At 39.3% G+C, this 17609-nt stretch overlaps 2 protein-coding genes across 2 annotated transcripts; both read left to right on the top strand.

Annotated features, from left to right (window-relative positions):
• Positions 1-263: 263 nt before the first annotated feature.
• LOC137287304 (sialate O-acetylesterase-like) lies at positions 264-5935 on the top strand. Its single transcript, XM_067819542.1, has 9 exons — positions 264-324; positions 604-938; positions 1169-1307; positions 1872-2106; positions 2580-2665; positions 3403-3533; positions 4437-4591; positions 5130-5325; positions 5598-5935. The coding sequence occupies exons 1-9, from the start codon at positions 288-290 to the stop codon at positions 5835-5837; spliced, it is 1554 nt and encodes a 517-aa protein (XP_067675643.1). The 5' UTR covers positions 264-287; the 3' UTR covers positions 5838-5935.
• A 7942-nt stretch (positions 5936-13877) lies between these two features.
• Positions 13878-15549, top strand: LOC137287622 (uncharacterized). Its single transcript, XM_067820000.1, has 2 exons — positions 13878-14571; positions 14999-15549. The coding sequence occupies exons 1-2, from the start codon at positions 13878-13880 to the stop codon at positions 15547-15549; spliced, it is 1245 nt and encodes a 414-aa protein (XP_067676101.1).
• Positions 15550-17609: the final 2060 nt, after the last annotated feature.

Genomic DNA, 17609 nt, shown 5'->3' with positions numbered 1-17609 from the left:
CTATTGCTTTCAGGCTTGTTATTACATTATTCTTTGAGGGTAATTTTATCAAGGTACTAAGTTATATTGAGGTTTGGATAAGTTCCTTCTTTTCGTTAAAGATAACATAAATGAAATGAAATATATGACTATGAAATATGAAATTATGACGTGTTGCAATACTTTTGTCTAAAGTATACCTGATAAAACACAATCTGAAATGGGACGAGGTCAGTATTGGGCACTATAAAATGTCATTTCCCACAAAGATAAGTCATATCTCAAATTTAGATAAAACGGGTCGCATCATGAAACAACTATTGGTCTTAGTGTTACAATTTTCAAGTAAGTACTATTATTTTTTTATTCTTACTATTCTACACAGGACACATAACGAAACACAACAGCTAACACTACACCAGTTCTTGTCTCTTTGCTGTGTGAACAACAAACTTTGTATTATGTTTGAGGTAACAAAGAGTGAGACCTCAATCAGACATCCAAAGATATTTGATGTTCAAAGAATAGACCTGCTTTTCGCAGTGATGTCTGGAGGTAATAGAAATAGTATTAATTATATATATATATTCCATACTCACTGAAAAACATCTTTTCTCCGGCAAGGTACGCTCGCCGTACTGAAATTTGCGTCATACTATGCTGACCACATGGTTCTTCAAAGAGGACCCCAGAGGGCCATAGTCTGGGGCTATGCTGCAACCATTGGCGACGAGGTTACGGTCACCGTCAGTGGCCAAGAAGAAGTCAAGGTCAAGGTCGTGAAGGACCCTAATGGAAATGAGGGAATATGGAAGGCCAAGCTACCAGCTGTCACTGACCCTGGTCCCTTCACCTTGACAGCGTCATCATCGGAAGGAGACTTAACTCTTACAGACGTCCTGTTTGGTGACGTATGGGTGTGCTCTGGACAAAGTAATATGGAGATGCCTATGAGTCAGGTACCTGCGTTTTGCAAAAGAATTAATTTCGCTAATTACAATTAATTTGGGGGTCATTTTTTACACCAAACTAAGACCGCGTGGTCATAGTAGACGATGCGTTATACTTTGTTATATTAAAGTAATATACATTAATATTTTCTAGCATTGTCGAAATTTGAAATATGTATGTCATCTTCGTATTACTTCAAACGAGGTCGTAGCTGAATGATTTTGCCATCTTGTTTCAGGTCATAAACTCATCAGCAGAAATAGCAGAATCTCTTAAGTTTAAAACTATAAGAATTATTGAAGTGTCAATGGTGGAATCACCCACTCCACTGGAAGACTTGCAGAGTTTAGCCTTCCAATGGACAGATCCAAATGAAGGTAGAAATAACCATTTCAAATCAATATGCATATTAACCTGTCTTCAATATTATTAGAGACCACACGAACAATCTGTTAGCTGTTTCAAGTTTTCTCACGTTGTGCATGTGTTAAAAAAGTATGCATGTATTGTACGAAGGAAATGCACTATGTGTGTATTCATTATTTACACATGCATGAAATATATGTTACAGTCAGACTGTGAAATCAGCCATTTCGTGAAATGAACACAGGTTTCAATCATTTCGTGAAATGACTAAGAGAGCCTCCATTTCCCGTCATTTTGTGTTACAACAATCAAAAGCGACTATTGCACTTCAGCTTGGCTTTGAAGCATTACACCTCTTCACACCTGCTATGTGCAGAGCAGCCACACCTCACAAACCCCTTGTCCACCGCATATGAAATTTCAAGAAATGAATAAAGTATATAGACTGTTGCACAAAAAGACGCGAAATAGCCTACCCTACAATCTGACTGTAACATATATACCGTCAAATTCTTCTTGTCTTCATAAGCGAAACCATTAATCTTACTAGATTTGATTTGTTATATTTCAAACAGCTGATGTGTCGCGCTTCTCGGCACTGTGCATGCTGTTTGGAGAATATATTCAACCCAATAGGAACTATCCCCTTGGACTAATAGACTCGACATATGGAGGCACCCCAATTGAAGCCTGGTCCTCGCCAGATGCCATCGCAGAATGTCCCACACCGAATAATACATATTTAAGCGAAGAGGAATATTTAAACTCGGACATCATGTATGACGGCAATGATGGTCCAGTAATGCCAAGGTTTGAATATGTTAAAATAGATAGGGGAGTGATTGGGTGATTGGGTGAGTTTAATTTTACGTCGCACTGAGCAAAATTCCAGCTATGTGGCAGCGGACGAGACAATCCAGTGACCAACAACATGGGCATCGATCTGCGCAATTGGGAACCGATGACATGTGTCAACCAAGTCAGCGAGCCTGACCACCCGATCCCGTTAGTCGCCTCTTACAGCAAGCATAGTCGCTTTTTATGGCAAGCATGGGTTTGCTGAAGGCCTATTCTACCCTGGGACCTTCACGGGTCTAAAATATATAAGTATTTTCTTAGCTAAATGTGATCTAATGAAGTATGTGAGAATGGGCCTCTTTTAACTATGAACTGCATGTTGTTATGCAATCATGTTTGTTGCCCCCCACCCGTTAATCCGTGAGTTGCCTCTAGGTCTGTGTTTTATGACAATGTTATAGCAATCATTCTCGGTGAATATTTAGATCCCCACTCGACAAGTACGTACTGTGGAATGCCATGATCAACCCATTACTCGACATGACGATATCTGGTGCATTGTGGTATCAAGGTAAGTACAATACCAGTCTATTCAACAATATTAATTTGCATATTTTCCTAAGAGTGTCAACTTGTCTATATCAAAACTAGTTTCTACCTCTCCTTTTTAATGCCTCCGCCGGAAACAGAAGTTGTGAATCTTTTTGTGAATGTACCAGTTCCATTCAGATAGCTCTTCTTATTTCGACGGGTCTATGAAATAACAAACCATTTCAGTGCTTGAGCGTAGAAACAATGATAGTTTACTAAAGTGAAAATACTTGTTACAGTGCATTAGAAGCATTTGGGTAAGCGGGATCACGCAGTGTCAAGTACTACTGAACATCGTGGTAGCATGAGGCGCTTAGCGGGGTGATCGTCTATAAATAGCACTTTGTCTCTGTTGCTTGACAGTCACCTGATCATGAGTTTCAAATAATGGAACAGGCGACCATGTTTACTGAAAACACATGTTTATTGTTGTATAATATTCATTGACTGAACTATCGATATATTCACCAGATGGTGCAAGTCGAATGTGCAAATCGATGGTGCGACGAATGTGTTTCCATACAATTGACTAGACATTGCATATGTTTACAAGCAGGATCGGACATCTGTTATACTGCTGAAACAAATACATGATCAGGATACGATCGTATAGTCACAATTGCACCATGTGTCAGAGATTTCTTATTGATGTGGAGAGGGTTTTGTTGTTGTTATTTGAATTCCGTAATAAGACCACCCGTTATTCATCTTTCACAGGGGAGTCAAATGTCTGGTACCCGGATCTATACGCATGTCAGTTTCCTGCAATGATAAATGACTGGAGAAAGAAATTTCACGATAGCTCCGAAAAAGAGACGGATATCCAATTCCCTTTTGGATTTGTCCAGGTGATTGACGACATGTATAAAGTATTTCAGTGAACTAAACTGCCGAGTAAATGAAAATGTGGCCTTGACAACGGACGGAACAGATCCAATAATTACAATAGCACTATTCCAGCTATATGGTGCCTGTAGGTAAATAATCGAGTTAGGACCAGTCAATCCAGTGATCATCATCTTGACCACTGATCTACGCAATTGGGATACAATGGCATGTGTCAACCAAGTCAGCGAGTCTGACCACCCGATCCCGTTTGCCACCTCTTACGACAAGCATGGGTTGCTGAAGACGGGTTCTAACCCAGATTTTCACAGGTTGACATGTTATTCAACTGAATGTGTAGTAATTGCAGAATCCATGCAACTGGTCATGAAAGTAACGTCTTCATTGTGTTCATTACATCAGCACCGAATAACCTTGAAGCAGCATCAAAGTGGATTATATACTTTCCCTTGTCCTGCAGTTTACGGAATGATGAAGTTAATGGATCATTAATATGTGAACATATTTCTATATGTGCAAATGTTGGAGTTGTAGCGGTGGTACATTTCTTCTTTCTAACTGTTCACCGAAAACGTTAACAGTGAAAACTATACACAGTATCAATGAGCAGGATTGTACAATTCAAACAAAACGGAAAAATAAACAAGATAGAGATACTGAGTAACTCTGTACTTTTGTGCATAAAACGTAAAATCCACCTTACAGACCTCAGATTTCATATAGTCCTTTATCAGAGCATATCAACGCATGCATGACTATTCATTCTGTCGATGCTATTGTTGCATTAAAAGTGTCAAATGAATAGTTCCACAATCATCTTACAGATGATTAAACATGCTTTCAGTGCTGTTCGACAGATCTGATGCATACCTCCTTTACATTAAAGATAACTTAACTTTTAACAGCTTGCTCCAAATGCCAAATCTTCGGAGGTTGGAGATTTTCCTGCAATAAGATGGTCTCAAACTGCTAAGTTCGGATTTGCTCCAAATGAAAAGATGTCGAACACCTTTATGGCTGTAGCCATGGACCTTCCTGACTATGATTCCCCATTTGGATCGTAAGTATTCATGCGAAAACAACAAATTCACCGATTTGTCAAGATAGTAAAATAAGCCTACGACATGCAGTTTAACTTCATGGATCACATGCCCCATGTGCGACCAAATGGACTGTGTGGTCCATGCTAAATTATAACGGCCATCATACAGCTATAGAATATTGTTGAATGCGTCACAAAACATCAAGAAATCACAATCAATACATTCATCAATTTATCAAGATAGTTAAATACGTCTACGACATGCAGTTTAAATTGTGGATCAATGCTCCAAATTTGACGCATTGGATTGTCGGTCCAAGATAAATCATAACGGCAACCATACAGCTAGAAAATATATGGTTGCATGCGGCACCAATAACCAATATCAACAATCAACCAATAAGATCAACAACTAACATGGTCTTCACACACTGAACTCATGTGGGGAGTTAAACCCAAGTCTTCATCGTGACGAAAGAGCAATTAAAACTAGGCTACTCCACTCCCCATTCATGAAAATATAATATCCTCGGTTATGTCTGTTGATAATTTCCAGAATCCACCCACGGTATAAGCAAGATATCGCCTCCCGTCTGGTGCTCGGGGCAAGGGCTGTGGCCTATGGAGAGGAAGGAGTAAAGTTTCAGGGTCCTTTCCCCCAAACATTCAGGCTTAACAACGTCAACAACATCCTTAACGTGAACTACGGAGACGACATCCCTATAAAGGTTCTTAACAACAACGGCTTTGAGGTATTCTGGCATGTCATCGTGTGTTTTCAGAAGATACTTATAATATCTACCGAAAACAGTTATAAATGTAGGCAATCTTTCACATTTTATGTGAGGACTTAACCCGATAGAGCCTCCCACTGACAATGATGCATACGATACACACTCAGTTAGTTACTATGATTAACTAAAACCTAATCACACGTCTAGACTTACATTAGCGCGTTCAGTGTTTTAGCTAATACAACTGATATCTTAATTCAAGACGAGGTCATACTTTGATTTCATCGCAGGTGTGCTGTTCCGGAACCAGTACAACCGAATGCGCAGACTCAGATGAATGGGTGGCTGCACCAATCACAGACCAGGACACAAACTCTGTATCGGTATCAGTAGCTGGCTGTGAGAGCAAGTCACCAGTTGGTCTCCGATATGAATGGCGCACAAGTCCCTGTGATCTCAGGGATTGTGCCATATATGGTAGCGATACAGATTTGCCAGCCCCGCCCTACATTACCAAAAGAGGGTTTTAGACTTTTCATATAATTCTAATACAATCTTCCATAGTTTCGGACTAACGCGTTGTGAAAAATGTAACCTTTCCATTCACAAATGGTAATGGATTCCCAATCGCATGCGTTATGTTCCTTTTATCATGTTCATATTTACATCATTGGGTTCTCTTTCTCGGAAATGAAGTACATCTTTCGTCTTCTCAAAGCAGCGAAGACCTTCAACACAATATTACCAAGCTTCAGTGAAAGGGCTACACATACCCTCTCCGGTGAAGTTTTTTGCAATTCCTGCCTTGATCTTGTAATTACCTGAATGGACAGCATTATATAAAGCAAGGATATGGACAGGTTGTTACTATAATTCACTCTTCGATAATAACAAATCACGCCATCAGATGTAGGAATACGTAAAGCCTTCGTTTAAGTAAGTACTGATTTAAGTTGAAATATCTACCATTAATTGTCAGGAATATTACACTACCTTCATGTCCCTACCTTCATGAGATATTGCTTGAAACATTGCCAAAGGCATACGCACTCACATTAAGGGCGAGACATAACTGCAAGAATTTATAATTGGTCACCAACCCCTCTCAGCAATAATTGAATTTGAACCAGACAAACCAATGATTTACATGCGCAAGTCGTGTTGGGGTGTATGGGTGTTGGGGTGCAGTGATAAGCCATCAGGCTAACCATCTGGTTATTCCATAAATTTTACAAAAACAGTCAGTTTCGACACTTGTCAAACGTAGCACGACCAGTTTTTAAAACACTGTGGCCCATCTATTTCTGTTCTATCGCTTATCAAGTTTTCACGAAACAGTTGCAAACTACTAAATGCCAACTTCTCTGTATAAGCAGGCAGGCTTAATCAAAGCTTATACTTAGATTATATTGTTTATGCCTATTCATCTCCTATACTCTGGGTGAGTAGAGTACCTCTGTCAAGAAATGGTCACTGGGAAAATATCTTCAAATATGAAGATTTCCCAAAGTCCAAAAGAATTACAAGGCTGGTGTACAAAGCTGTGTTGTCATTCACTGTTACAGTTTCTCTTCTTAATTCTCATAATCAGAATAAGAGGGTTTGTTTAGAGGTAAGACAGTACAATTGTCAGGTACACACACGTTTCTACAGCTTCTCTCTCGGCCCTATGCCCATTGCCTGTGACGTTATATAAGGTTGGTCAGACTTGGTCTTTGTTCTAGTTGTTCCCCCTTAGCTCCCGGTCAGTGATGGGCCATCGGTAGTGATCTTAATTTGGTCCCTACTTATTAACTGGCCAGAATGTGCGTTGCATATGTTATCTTAACGTGATTGCTTTTGTTCATTACAATGCCTGTAAGGACTTGGTCCTTTTGTCCGTGTTATTTTTAGCGGCCAACACGTTCATATTCAGTTGGGGGGCCGGCTGGTCACCTATTAGCTGCCTGCAACTATGACGGGTATTACCCAGGGACAATGGTATGTCACGGACCAGTGCTAATATCAGTTACCAATCAATCAATAAAGTTTATTCCAAAGACCACTCACCGTGGTACATAAACGTACATATGTTTATAATTATAATATAATGTGGCTGTTCACTTTTACAATGTCTTGTGGGGACAACAGAAATATTTCTAGATGAAGGTGGAGTGTATGCATTTTATAAACTTGGCTAATTTGCGGATATATGATATGCGGTGGTGTGACAGTTGCCCAAGTAGCAATTCAAGCTTCTGAAAGTTGGGATTAACATAATAGAAACGTTGCATATACAACTCTCTTTCTTTCTTAACATATTGACATTGGAAAAGGTAATGAAATTCATCGCCAACGTGTGGCGTATCACACAGTTCACACAATCTGTTTTCAAAAGGAATATTTGACAATCTACCAGTTTCCACGGGCATATGATGATTACATGTACGGAGATTAAGAAGAGGGCGGGACAATTTTGATGAAAGAAATAAGTATTCCTCCAAACCGAACGTGGGTTTTATACAACAGTACATGTAATCTTCATGCGAAGTTGACCGGTCAGCCTGCCATTTCTGTGTAAACTGATCAGACAATCTTTTGAAAACTGTGGAAGTTTGCCATTGATGTTCAGAATTGTAAGGATTAAACCACACATAGGACAAACCACAATCACCTAGAATAGATTTGACAAATAAAATCCATGGCGATAAAAACATATCGAGGGAAAACTGATTAATTAGCCATCAAAACACTAGTGACGCGTGTCACTCGGGTTGTTCATTAGGATTTGGCGCGTGTAAGAACATCTCATCAGTAAAGAAAACACATGTTTAGTATGATTAAGGAAAACTACACTATAACTGAACTGTATATAAGTTAAAAATAGCCTGTCACATGACCTAAGTCATGTGATCCCGTCCGGAAGTTTACTTTCTGCAGACAGCATCAGTTCGACGCGATGTCGTATGTTTTTAGGGCATTTAAAATTAACAAAAATAAAAACATGCAATTGGCAAAATAGAAACTTTTTGTCATCGATATATGTTTTTCATCTAACTCACCATCTGAAGCTCCACACGCTACACAATTACGTCCGAGACAACCTGACAAATGGTAACCTGCGTTACGCCTTCCATGTATTATCAGTACACCTATATGTTATGATGATTCACTGTTATTACTTCTTACTGTTGATTTATTGATATACGTGCGTGATTTGTTTTGGCTTTCACTCAATTTTCACGTTTTGGTTGTTTGATCCAGTTAACCGGACGTCTCGCTATCCGGACGATATTCGAGTGACACCAAAACGTCCGGATAAACGGGGTTCGACTGTACATGGAAGTTATGACATATTCCACTTACATGATAATTTGAAGTGATAGACATGGAAGACACATCAATTAATTGCAATATAAGATAGACATACATGGAAGGTTTTATACAATCCATTTACGTAGTAAGTTTTTTGGTGGTCATAGAGGACAAACTCTATTAGTGGCCATATGAAAATGGACATAAATGGAGGTTTCAAGATAGACCGTGGATCCATTTTTTGACAATATCAACTAATAACATATACACACGTGCATGCTACAATGACAATAAGTGACAAAACAATGGTATGTAAAATGTGTAGTAGCCAATGATGTACATGCGACAGACCATCATTGGTGTGTATGTTGTGTGTTTACTTGCAGACGTCCGTATAGGTACGATCAAGCGGCGACAAATAGAAAGGTGGGGGCAGGGGAAGCATAACTATTTCTATTTAATGAGAGGGGAGCCTAACCAGTTCTACTTACACCTGACCCCCAAGAGACGGGTACAGTCTTTGGCTGTAGTGGGGTGGAGCCTGATTGAGGTGGCGTGGTTGATTTTCTGCATAAAAAATGTATATAGTTCTAGAAATACGTTTGAAAATAAATAGGTATAAACGTGGGAAATGAAAAGAGGAAACAAGTACTTAACCAGACTTATTTTTCACTGGAGTACTGGCCGTTTATATATTTGGTTTTATGCATTCACTCTTTATAGTGCCTTCTTTGCACCCATTCAGCCTCAACCCAAGACTACTCAAGTGTATTCACCTTATCCTCTAATGACGTCATCCATCTACTCACATTTTCCTTAGGTTAGCTGGCCCTATACTACCGGAACTTCCGAAAGAGTGAATGATCGCTCTTAACACTCTCCCATGGGTATCGAGCACGTCTGTGGACCCGTCCGTGGCCAAGGGACAGGTAGACGGTGGAATCCATCAGCTAACCCTGCCGTAGAGCGACAAACACCTGGTGTCTCTCCAGGGTCCGCAGGCAATGGCGTGATGGCTCTTTTGCCTGTGGTTGCCCTGTACCTGATTTCCTACAGCTGACACCCCTTCTCTCATCACTACTCTACTACCTCCTCATGCATACTTATTCATAACCCCTAGACATAAATCACTCCTCACTCATCACTCATTCAGGGTTCATACTGTGAGTTTAACTCTGTATATGTTCCCTTCTTCCTTACATGGCCAGCGCCTAAACATTAGTACTTTTTAGACTTATATCATGCCTTGTGTCCTGTGGATTTCTATGGACAGTTAAGACATGAAGACAAAATGCATTCATAATTACACTGAATAAGATTATTTAAATGGTGTAGAATGACAGCTATAACGTAGTGAAGTGTGTAGTACTCATTTGGGTATGTAATAAGTAGATGAACAAAATTCTGTCTGATGACTAACTAATCAATATGTACATAGCACATGGTAATTGAGAACCAATATGTATAGAACATTGTCTTTCATTACATACATTTGGGCGTTAGTCATTCACATGGTGATTCAGCAATAGTTGGGGTAGGGTGGGTAGGGGTTTCTGTTTGTCTTCTTAGTCATGTATGATTATCATTTAGCTTCTCCAAACTAGCCTAAATGACAGTGACGGACTGACTATTTGTGAAATGGGGGTTCTATGCCAAACAATCGGGAATGGGGAGAGTACCCGTGAATTAGAGAAGATACAGATGACTCATTTCTGAACAACAGTAATGACAAGGGTGGTGGGGGAGGAAGGAAAATACCTGCAACCCTTACAAAAACATGTGAGTGAGGTCGATATTGATAGGGCGCTGATGGTCACGGTTGACCGTATCGTCGTTTGGTCAAGGACGTGACGTAACAGCGCTTAATTTGTCGACTGTGTGGCAGGTATAATAGCATGACTAAGTGCCTTTCATTACCATATGGATATCAGAAAACTGATATTACTGACATTTAAAAGAAATCAATCCTACAGTGTCTGTGGTTAGTTCCGCTGTTGCTTTCCAAAACGGCAGTTTACAAACAAAAATGCCTGAAGTACTTTGTTATATTGTAGAAGATGGATATTTGTCCTAAGTACTGGTAGGACGAAGCGACATTTTGGCAGTAATCTATTAAAAAAAACACAAATATTACTTTCAATGATTTAGACATATCTTCAGATGCATTATCAGCGTAATAATTAATTCGCAAAATCATTGTAAACGTCATGGAATCAGGCTACGAAATCCATGTATAAATTGGCAAGCTTGTCAGCAAATTCATCTCAAATTTTCACTCTAAAATTATCATTACCAGGCCGTTTCTTTCTATTAGCTCCTAAATCACTCCTGTTTCTAACAACATGGCATTGTTGTCAACTTGGTCTTAATATGTCGGCAGTATAGATGAATATGGTAGGTCGTTGTTGTTTCTAAAGATAATCTGATGGGTAGTGAGTTTCGGGCAGGTAACACGTAGTGTATTGAAGGGTAATTAGGAGTCCCTCGTGCACGACACGTTTAATAGATAGTTTGGCAAGTAAACTGACTTAATGCATGGGGGGGGGGGCAGCTGGGGGCCTGATATTGTGTCTTGGATACATGATACCGATCACACATACTTCTAGTTTATTGTGAAACTCATGGAATCGGACGTAAATTCTACCCCTCAGCCAAAACTGTTAATCAATGCATGAAGACAGGGTGCACAGGTTGTCTTCAAAAGTATCGACACATCTGCCCTAGGGGAATACTGCCCCGGGATTAATATCCCCCGGGTAAGTACCAAAATCAATGACAGTATATACCGGTTGCGTATATCACAGACTGCTATCAGTTCCAGCTCATCGCACATACACTGCATACTACATAAAATGATGCTACAGACCAAATACTTCTTCTGTCGTTCTCCGTCTCATTCGTCCACTCTCGTGCCGATCGTAAGTAACTCGTATATTTCGTAATTGTTTCTGCGTTAATTTCAGTGTTTTATTAAGTGATACATATTAGGAAACAATCATACCCTTAGCAAATGTTTTCTGCTTAGTCTATGAGAGGATTGGTAGTTCATAATTAACCGGTAATTTATAGATATAAAATTAATGTAATCGTTCACAATATGTTTAGAATATACATGATCACATTATGACGTGTATGAGAAGAACAGCTCTAACAAGTGCAATGTTAAAGCGTCAGAGTACCACTGCATTTAGTGGAAATGAAGCTCCGTAAAAAGTATATGATGAACAGACCTGATGCCTAGAAACTAGAGCCGGGTGTGTGGGTGTGTGGGTGTGAGGGGTGTGTGTGAGGGGGCTGTGAGAGGGGTGTGTGTTAGGGGCTGTGTGAGGGGTGGTATGGTCTGAAGGTTTCATCCATAAACTTAGCGGTTACGGCATCCAAGGAGATCCTCTGACATGGTTCAAAGGTTATTTAGAAAACAGAGTTTAAACAGTCATTAACTGTTACACTTCGGAATCGAAATATTAAAGTTTAAATTACATAAAAACAAATATTGTCGGAGGCACAGAGAATACAATCTGCAGCAAAGGGTATCACTAGAATACGTCAAACTGGGCACGAAAATGGCAGGTCGGGTTTAATCCAGCAATAAAATAGAGAAAACAAAATAAATATTTTAGCAAGTGGGTCAAATCAAACATTTTCAAGCTATCATGGGTGAAAACCTTCAACAACGAATGAGACACAGCAATATCAAAATCGGGATGGAAAAGTAAAGTGTGTGATAATAATCTAAAAGCTTAACACCAAATACCAGAAATAGGACGATACTGACAACAGATACTTTTCGATGTAACATTATCAATCCCTTATGTTTGAAAAGAGCAATCTTAATGGTGAAAAAAACACCAGGGCGCATATCGCTATCCAAATAAACCCTGCATCAAATAAAAGGGTAAAAGTTGTTCAACCACTCGTGTACGACAATCAGTTATGAATATTAAACATAAAATTAACATTGGTTCACCATGTCCATTTTCATCTTATCATTTTCTGCCAATAGATATCCCGAGATGAAAAAAAAAAGAAAATATCTCTGAACTTCATGTACCTGTTGTTATTCAAGATTAGGACATGCTCCCGAATGATACTGTGATCGGAACAATTTGGTCTTGACATACACGCATATTCTTATTGTGGTTGATGCTGTCACAAACTCTATACCTCTTTACTTATTCAAACAAACAAAAATTAGAGATTTACTAGATCCCCGCCAACTCAGTACCTACCAATGTTTGCTTCTGTATGTTACAAGGGCTGTTGGTGCAATGCACATGTCTCAAACACCCAAACGTGTAACAGCCATAATGAAATTGGTGAGCTGAAAATTTCCGTGAAGGTAAACTAGGCAATTATACATTCTGTAAATGTCCTGTGACCACATCATATAGTATGTCAGCAAATACGTATACACTATACATCCACAGCATACACATTTGGCCAGAATCGATTAATCGTGGTATACTGCGGAACAGACCAACAGAGATCAGAATTATATTCTCAAAAATAAACGCGCAAAAAGGCATATGGAGAACATACAGGTGTATGTAAATATAAATAAAATGTTCACGATATCATCTGAAGCGGCGCAAACACTGTTTTATATATTTGTATAATTTGAGGATGAGTGGTTGATAATCACATTTCATGAGGAAAATGAATTTACAGATTGAGGGATTCAAGCAGAAATATTTTGGTAAAAAGGATTTTCTTTTCTACACATCGGCGTGTTACCAAGTACAAAAAGCCTATAATCACAATGATCAATAAGTCACTGATTGGATATTGTCCTGGCTACAACACAATTAAATCCCATCGTCACACTATGTTGTTCAGAATTCCATGAACATACAGACGTTGTCGGATTAGTAAATACACTTGAATACAGAGGCAAAACTGGAGAATCATATTTTACAGTTGATCTTTCAATGAACAGCGATGTTTCAGCGCTATCATGAGAACTTGCATATTTTCGAACCTGTGCCAAACAAACCATGAAAATATCTGTAATGAATTTCGGAGAACGTAGTTAGTCCGTCTCACAGTCCCTTCGCCACACGCACTCCCAAGCGCACGCGCGCACATACGCGCCAATCTCTAGATGAAGCAAGTTTTCCTTTGGTTTCCTGTTCTCGGTGAAAAACCCAGAATGTCAAACAATGATAGGAAATTAAGTCCAGATCCATACAAAAGTCTGCTAAACGTATTTAAAATGTATCCTGAGAAATGCCATGAAAATAAAATATCTGGTTCTTTGCTTTCACAGAATCGGAACGATGGCTTCGTACAAGAGGAAGTTTATGATGATGATACTGATAACATGGTGTGTGGTTCTTGTCAAATACTTGTACTCCTCATCAAGTGTACCAAGCGAATCATCAGGCAATGCATTTGAACAGAACCGTCGCGCAATCAGTACACCGGTATATCCGTCATCCAAAATCGCCACTTCATATAATCAACAATCGAGCATCCTGTCCCATTTATTGACGGGAAACTGGAAAACAAGACCTCTGACGAAAACAGAAGACGAACAAATATCGAAATTTCTTTCTGACGCAAATGCCCGATACCGTTTCCCCACGAATTATCAAAGGACTGACGGCCTCTGTGGAAATGTTACCCACATCAAATCTAAATCTGCTGAGTGGATAAGAGCCTTGTGTGATCCTAAAGGATCAACCCCTTGCTGCTTCAACAACAAATGTGCCATGAAGTCTGTGGAAGAATGTGTCTGTCCCGACTGTTATGACATGAGGAACCAGAAACATGCTGAATATTCCACCTGGATCCCATCAGACGCCCAATATGTCTACAAGGAACACAGCGCCGATGAGGCTTGCAGCATCCTCAATGGTAGCACGGTTCTCTTTGCTGGGGATTCTCTGGTTCGTCATGTATACACAGCTATGCTGCTTATTGTTACAGGAAATATGAAAGATGGAGCTATGAGGGATAATGTGCGACCAGGTAAGTTGAAAATATCGATATGTTCGGTTCACAGAATAATTCTACCCTTAAATAGAGTGTTAGAATTAGTCTTCAGCAGCCCATGCTTGTCGTAAGAGGTGACTATCTTGATGGGGCGGTCAGGTTCGCTGACCAGGTTGACACAAGTCACCGCATTCCAATTGCGTATATCGTTGGTCATGCCGTTGATCACTGGATTGTCTATCCAGACTCGATCATTTACAGACCGGAGCCATATTCCTGAATATTGCCGAGTGCGGCGTAAAAGTAAACTCACTCACTCACATATGTGATCAGAAAGACATTACTCAATAAGTAGTTGATACACAGTTTCATTGGTGATTAAAGAAATATATAAATGCTCAATTGCTGCATTTGCCTTAACACATTTAAATGTTTTTAATCAATTCAAATTTATTTCTTTCAGATATCAGAAACATGTGTAGTGGAATGTACATGTTCACAGAAAAAGTATGTCGGCTGCATCTAAAGTATGGGATTCATGCCTGCAATGGTACAGTTTACTTAGAAATGAAGTACTTCTTCTTTGCGGGGTATGGTCCACATTTGAAAGAACGAGTCGAAACATTAAACAACAAGTCATTACTTTTTACTGGCATAGGAATTCACAGTCATTACGACCACAAAGTAATCCAACAGAAGTATGTGCTACCAACACTCAAGTACATACACAACAATACCAGACCTTGGCCAAAGTTTCTATGGGCAGCTAGTCATGCTCCAGGTATCATGAAGTCTCCAAAGGTGTCGTCCCAATCTTATGATAGCGTTAAACGCTTCAATAACAACATGGATCCTTTCCTTAAATCTTGGAACGTTCCTGTTTTCAACACTTTTGGCATGACCGATGGAATGGCGAGTTTTGATGGCGAGCACTATGGACTTGGAATAAATGTAGCGAAAGCAAATTTACTGCTGAGTTATCTACACGAACTGAAAAATAAAGGATTGTGGTGAAACATCTTGGAGTTGTTTGTCTTACTGACTCTTTTGATAGCTTTTATGAGACAAGAAAAGGAATACGAAAATCATATAAACAGCGCCGTTTGACTTCGTACTCATGTGTGAAATGATGTACTAACACGCACTAACATAGTTTATTCGAACTTACTTACCTTTAAGTATCCCCGATCTTTGTGATGCTTGAAAAACCTAGTATTGAGGAATATTCAAATCTAATCTAATCGACATCCTCTTCCAAGGATTAGGCGTTTTGTTCAGTTACAAGCCCTTGGTGAGTTTAAAGTAGCAAAAATGAAACAGAAGAATGAACACAACAGGATTACAATTTGTGAACAGATGTTCATGTGATGTTCATCTTAAGTACTCACGTTCCACTACATTTGCTCACTATATGTTATGTGGTAATAAAACCTAAATAAGCATAATATTGCATCAAAACATGCACAATGATATAATCCAATCGGGAACGGGATAAGCACAGTCTTAGCTTGATTCAAGGCATGCACGATTCGCTTCAGTTGTAGTACATAAGGGGGCACATCAACATAGCCCAAGACATCCAAGTCATCTGCCACTATACTCAGCCCAAAGCTGAGTGTGCTTTGATTGGCTTAATTGGGAGCGGTGGGTGTTTAGGTCTTACATGTTAGGCGCCATTTATTAATTTGTAAACACGGGTATTCCGGGTGAGGTAATAACCAAATGTATGGCCTATTTTCTGTTTCCAGTGAAAACGTACCCATGAATATCACTTTAAAAAGGTAAATCGAAAAGGTGGAACTGAAATTATGAATCATCATGATTTTACCTTGCCAAATGAACATTTAAATCTCAGGATTTTATTCAACTTAGGATAAAGGGAATTTAACAAACGACCATAGTTTCAAATCGTTTTATTTGTTTGTATTACAAGGGGTATGCACATTTAATGAAACACCGAGAACAAGTAGGAGTAACGCTCATCACGTACCCTTCGTGCATTTGTTTCACAGTTATACCTACTACACATACAAACCAATAACAACCGTTTGAATATGTATCAGTTGTTAAACAACTTTTATCCTAAATTGAATAAAATTCTGACACTTAAATTAAATTTTCAATGGGCAAGGTAAAAAGTATGAGGATTTTCAATCTTAATTTCACTTTATTTGGTTTACGTTTCGGTTGAAATTGCGATAATACCTCTGTACGTTTCCACTACAAACAGTCAAGCGGTACTTAGTGTGCTTTGGGTTCATATTTTGGATACATTGAGTGCATATGGTATTTTTTCATGGTCCACTAAAACATATTTCTTGGCCTGGGATTGGACTTAACTTAGTGCCAGTCGGAAAGCTTTATTAGGTGTAGACACAAAGTTGTTTGAAGTTTTTACTTAAGAAGATAATCACTCACAAAGGTCATCTTATAATCTACAGTTTAAATGGGCTGGGTTTAGGATACTACCTTGTACAGTGCCATTCTCTTGTGTTTTGTCTTTGTCCACAACTGATATTTCGGCTGAGGGCCTTCATGATAGAAGATTCACATATGTATTTAAAGTTTGAAGCTATACTCACTGCCTGATAGAACTGTCAGTAGGTTGGTAAAGACACAGCAGAATACGACCAAAGGGAGCTGCCAGTAACGTGTTGAAGATACTGGTCACTGCCTAAGGGAACCGCCCGTAGGGTGTTGAAGATAAAGAACGACATTACCTAAGGGAGATCCCAGAAGGATCTTGCACATACAAGAAGACACCCGCAAAATAACCGCCAGTCACAATATGTTACGTTGTGATATTTACAACCTTAGACTTTTCCATTAAAGGATACAGCCACAAGGGAGCGATGACAGGGTTTAAGAGCCAAGTCGAGGGTGTCAAACACGCTCGCTTTGGAAGATTTGACCTAGGGGTGCCTAGTGAGAGCGATACTGGCACGTGATTATTCCAGGGGCTATAAAGATAATTAATTCTGTTGCAATGATGTTTGATAATGTGACCTGGCACTCCTGAACAGAAGGATACAAGCTGAGCACAGTTTTATGCAGGAAAACGTGCATATGCATTC

Source organism: Haliotis asinina, chromosome 6, assembly GCF_037392515.1.
Source record: "Haliotis asinina isolate JCU_RB_2024 chromosome 6, JCU_Hal_asi_v2, whole genome shotgun sequence".
NCBI lineage: Eukaryota > Metazoa > Mollusca > Gastropoda > Lepetellida > Haliotidae > Haliotis > Haliotis asinina.
This window is presented reverse-complemented; position numbering and strand designations above follow the sequence as displayed.

What these genes read in the sequence shown, in the direction of transcription:
- LOC137287622 (XM_067820000.1), top strand. Translation starts at nt 13,878, where the DNA reads ATGGCTTCGTACAAGAGGAAGTTTATGATGATGATACTGATAACATGG. An exon ending in GAGGGATAATGTGCGACCAG is followed by an intron (nt 14,572 to 14,998) that starts GTAAGTTGAAAA and finishes TATTTCTTTCAG; the next exon opens with ATATCAGAAACATGTGTAGT.
- LOC137287304 (XM_067819542.1), top strand. Translation starts at nt 288, where the DNA reads ATGAAACAACTATTGGTCTTAGTGTTACAATTTTCAA. An exon ending in GATGGTCCAGTAATGCCAAG is followed by an intron (nt 2,107 to 2,579) that starts GTTTGAATATGT and finishes GTGAATATTTAG; the next exon opens with ATCCCCACTCGACAAGTACG. An exon ending in TTAACAACAACGGCTTTGAG is followed by an intron (nt 5,326 to 5,597) that starts GTATTCTGGCAT and finishes ATTTCATCGCAG; the next exon opens with GTGTGCTGTTCCGGAACCAG.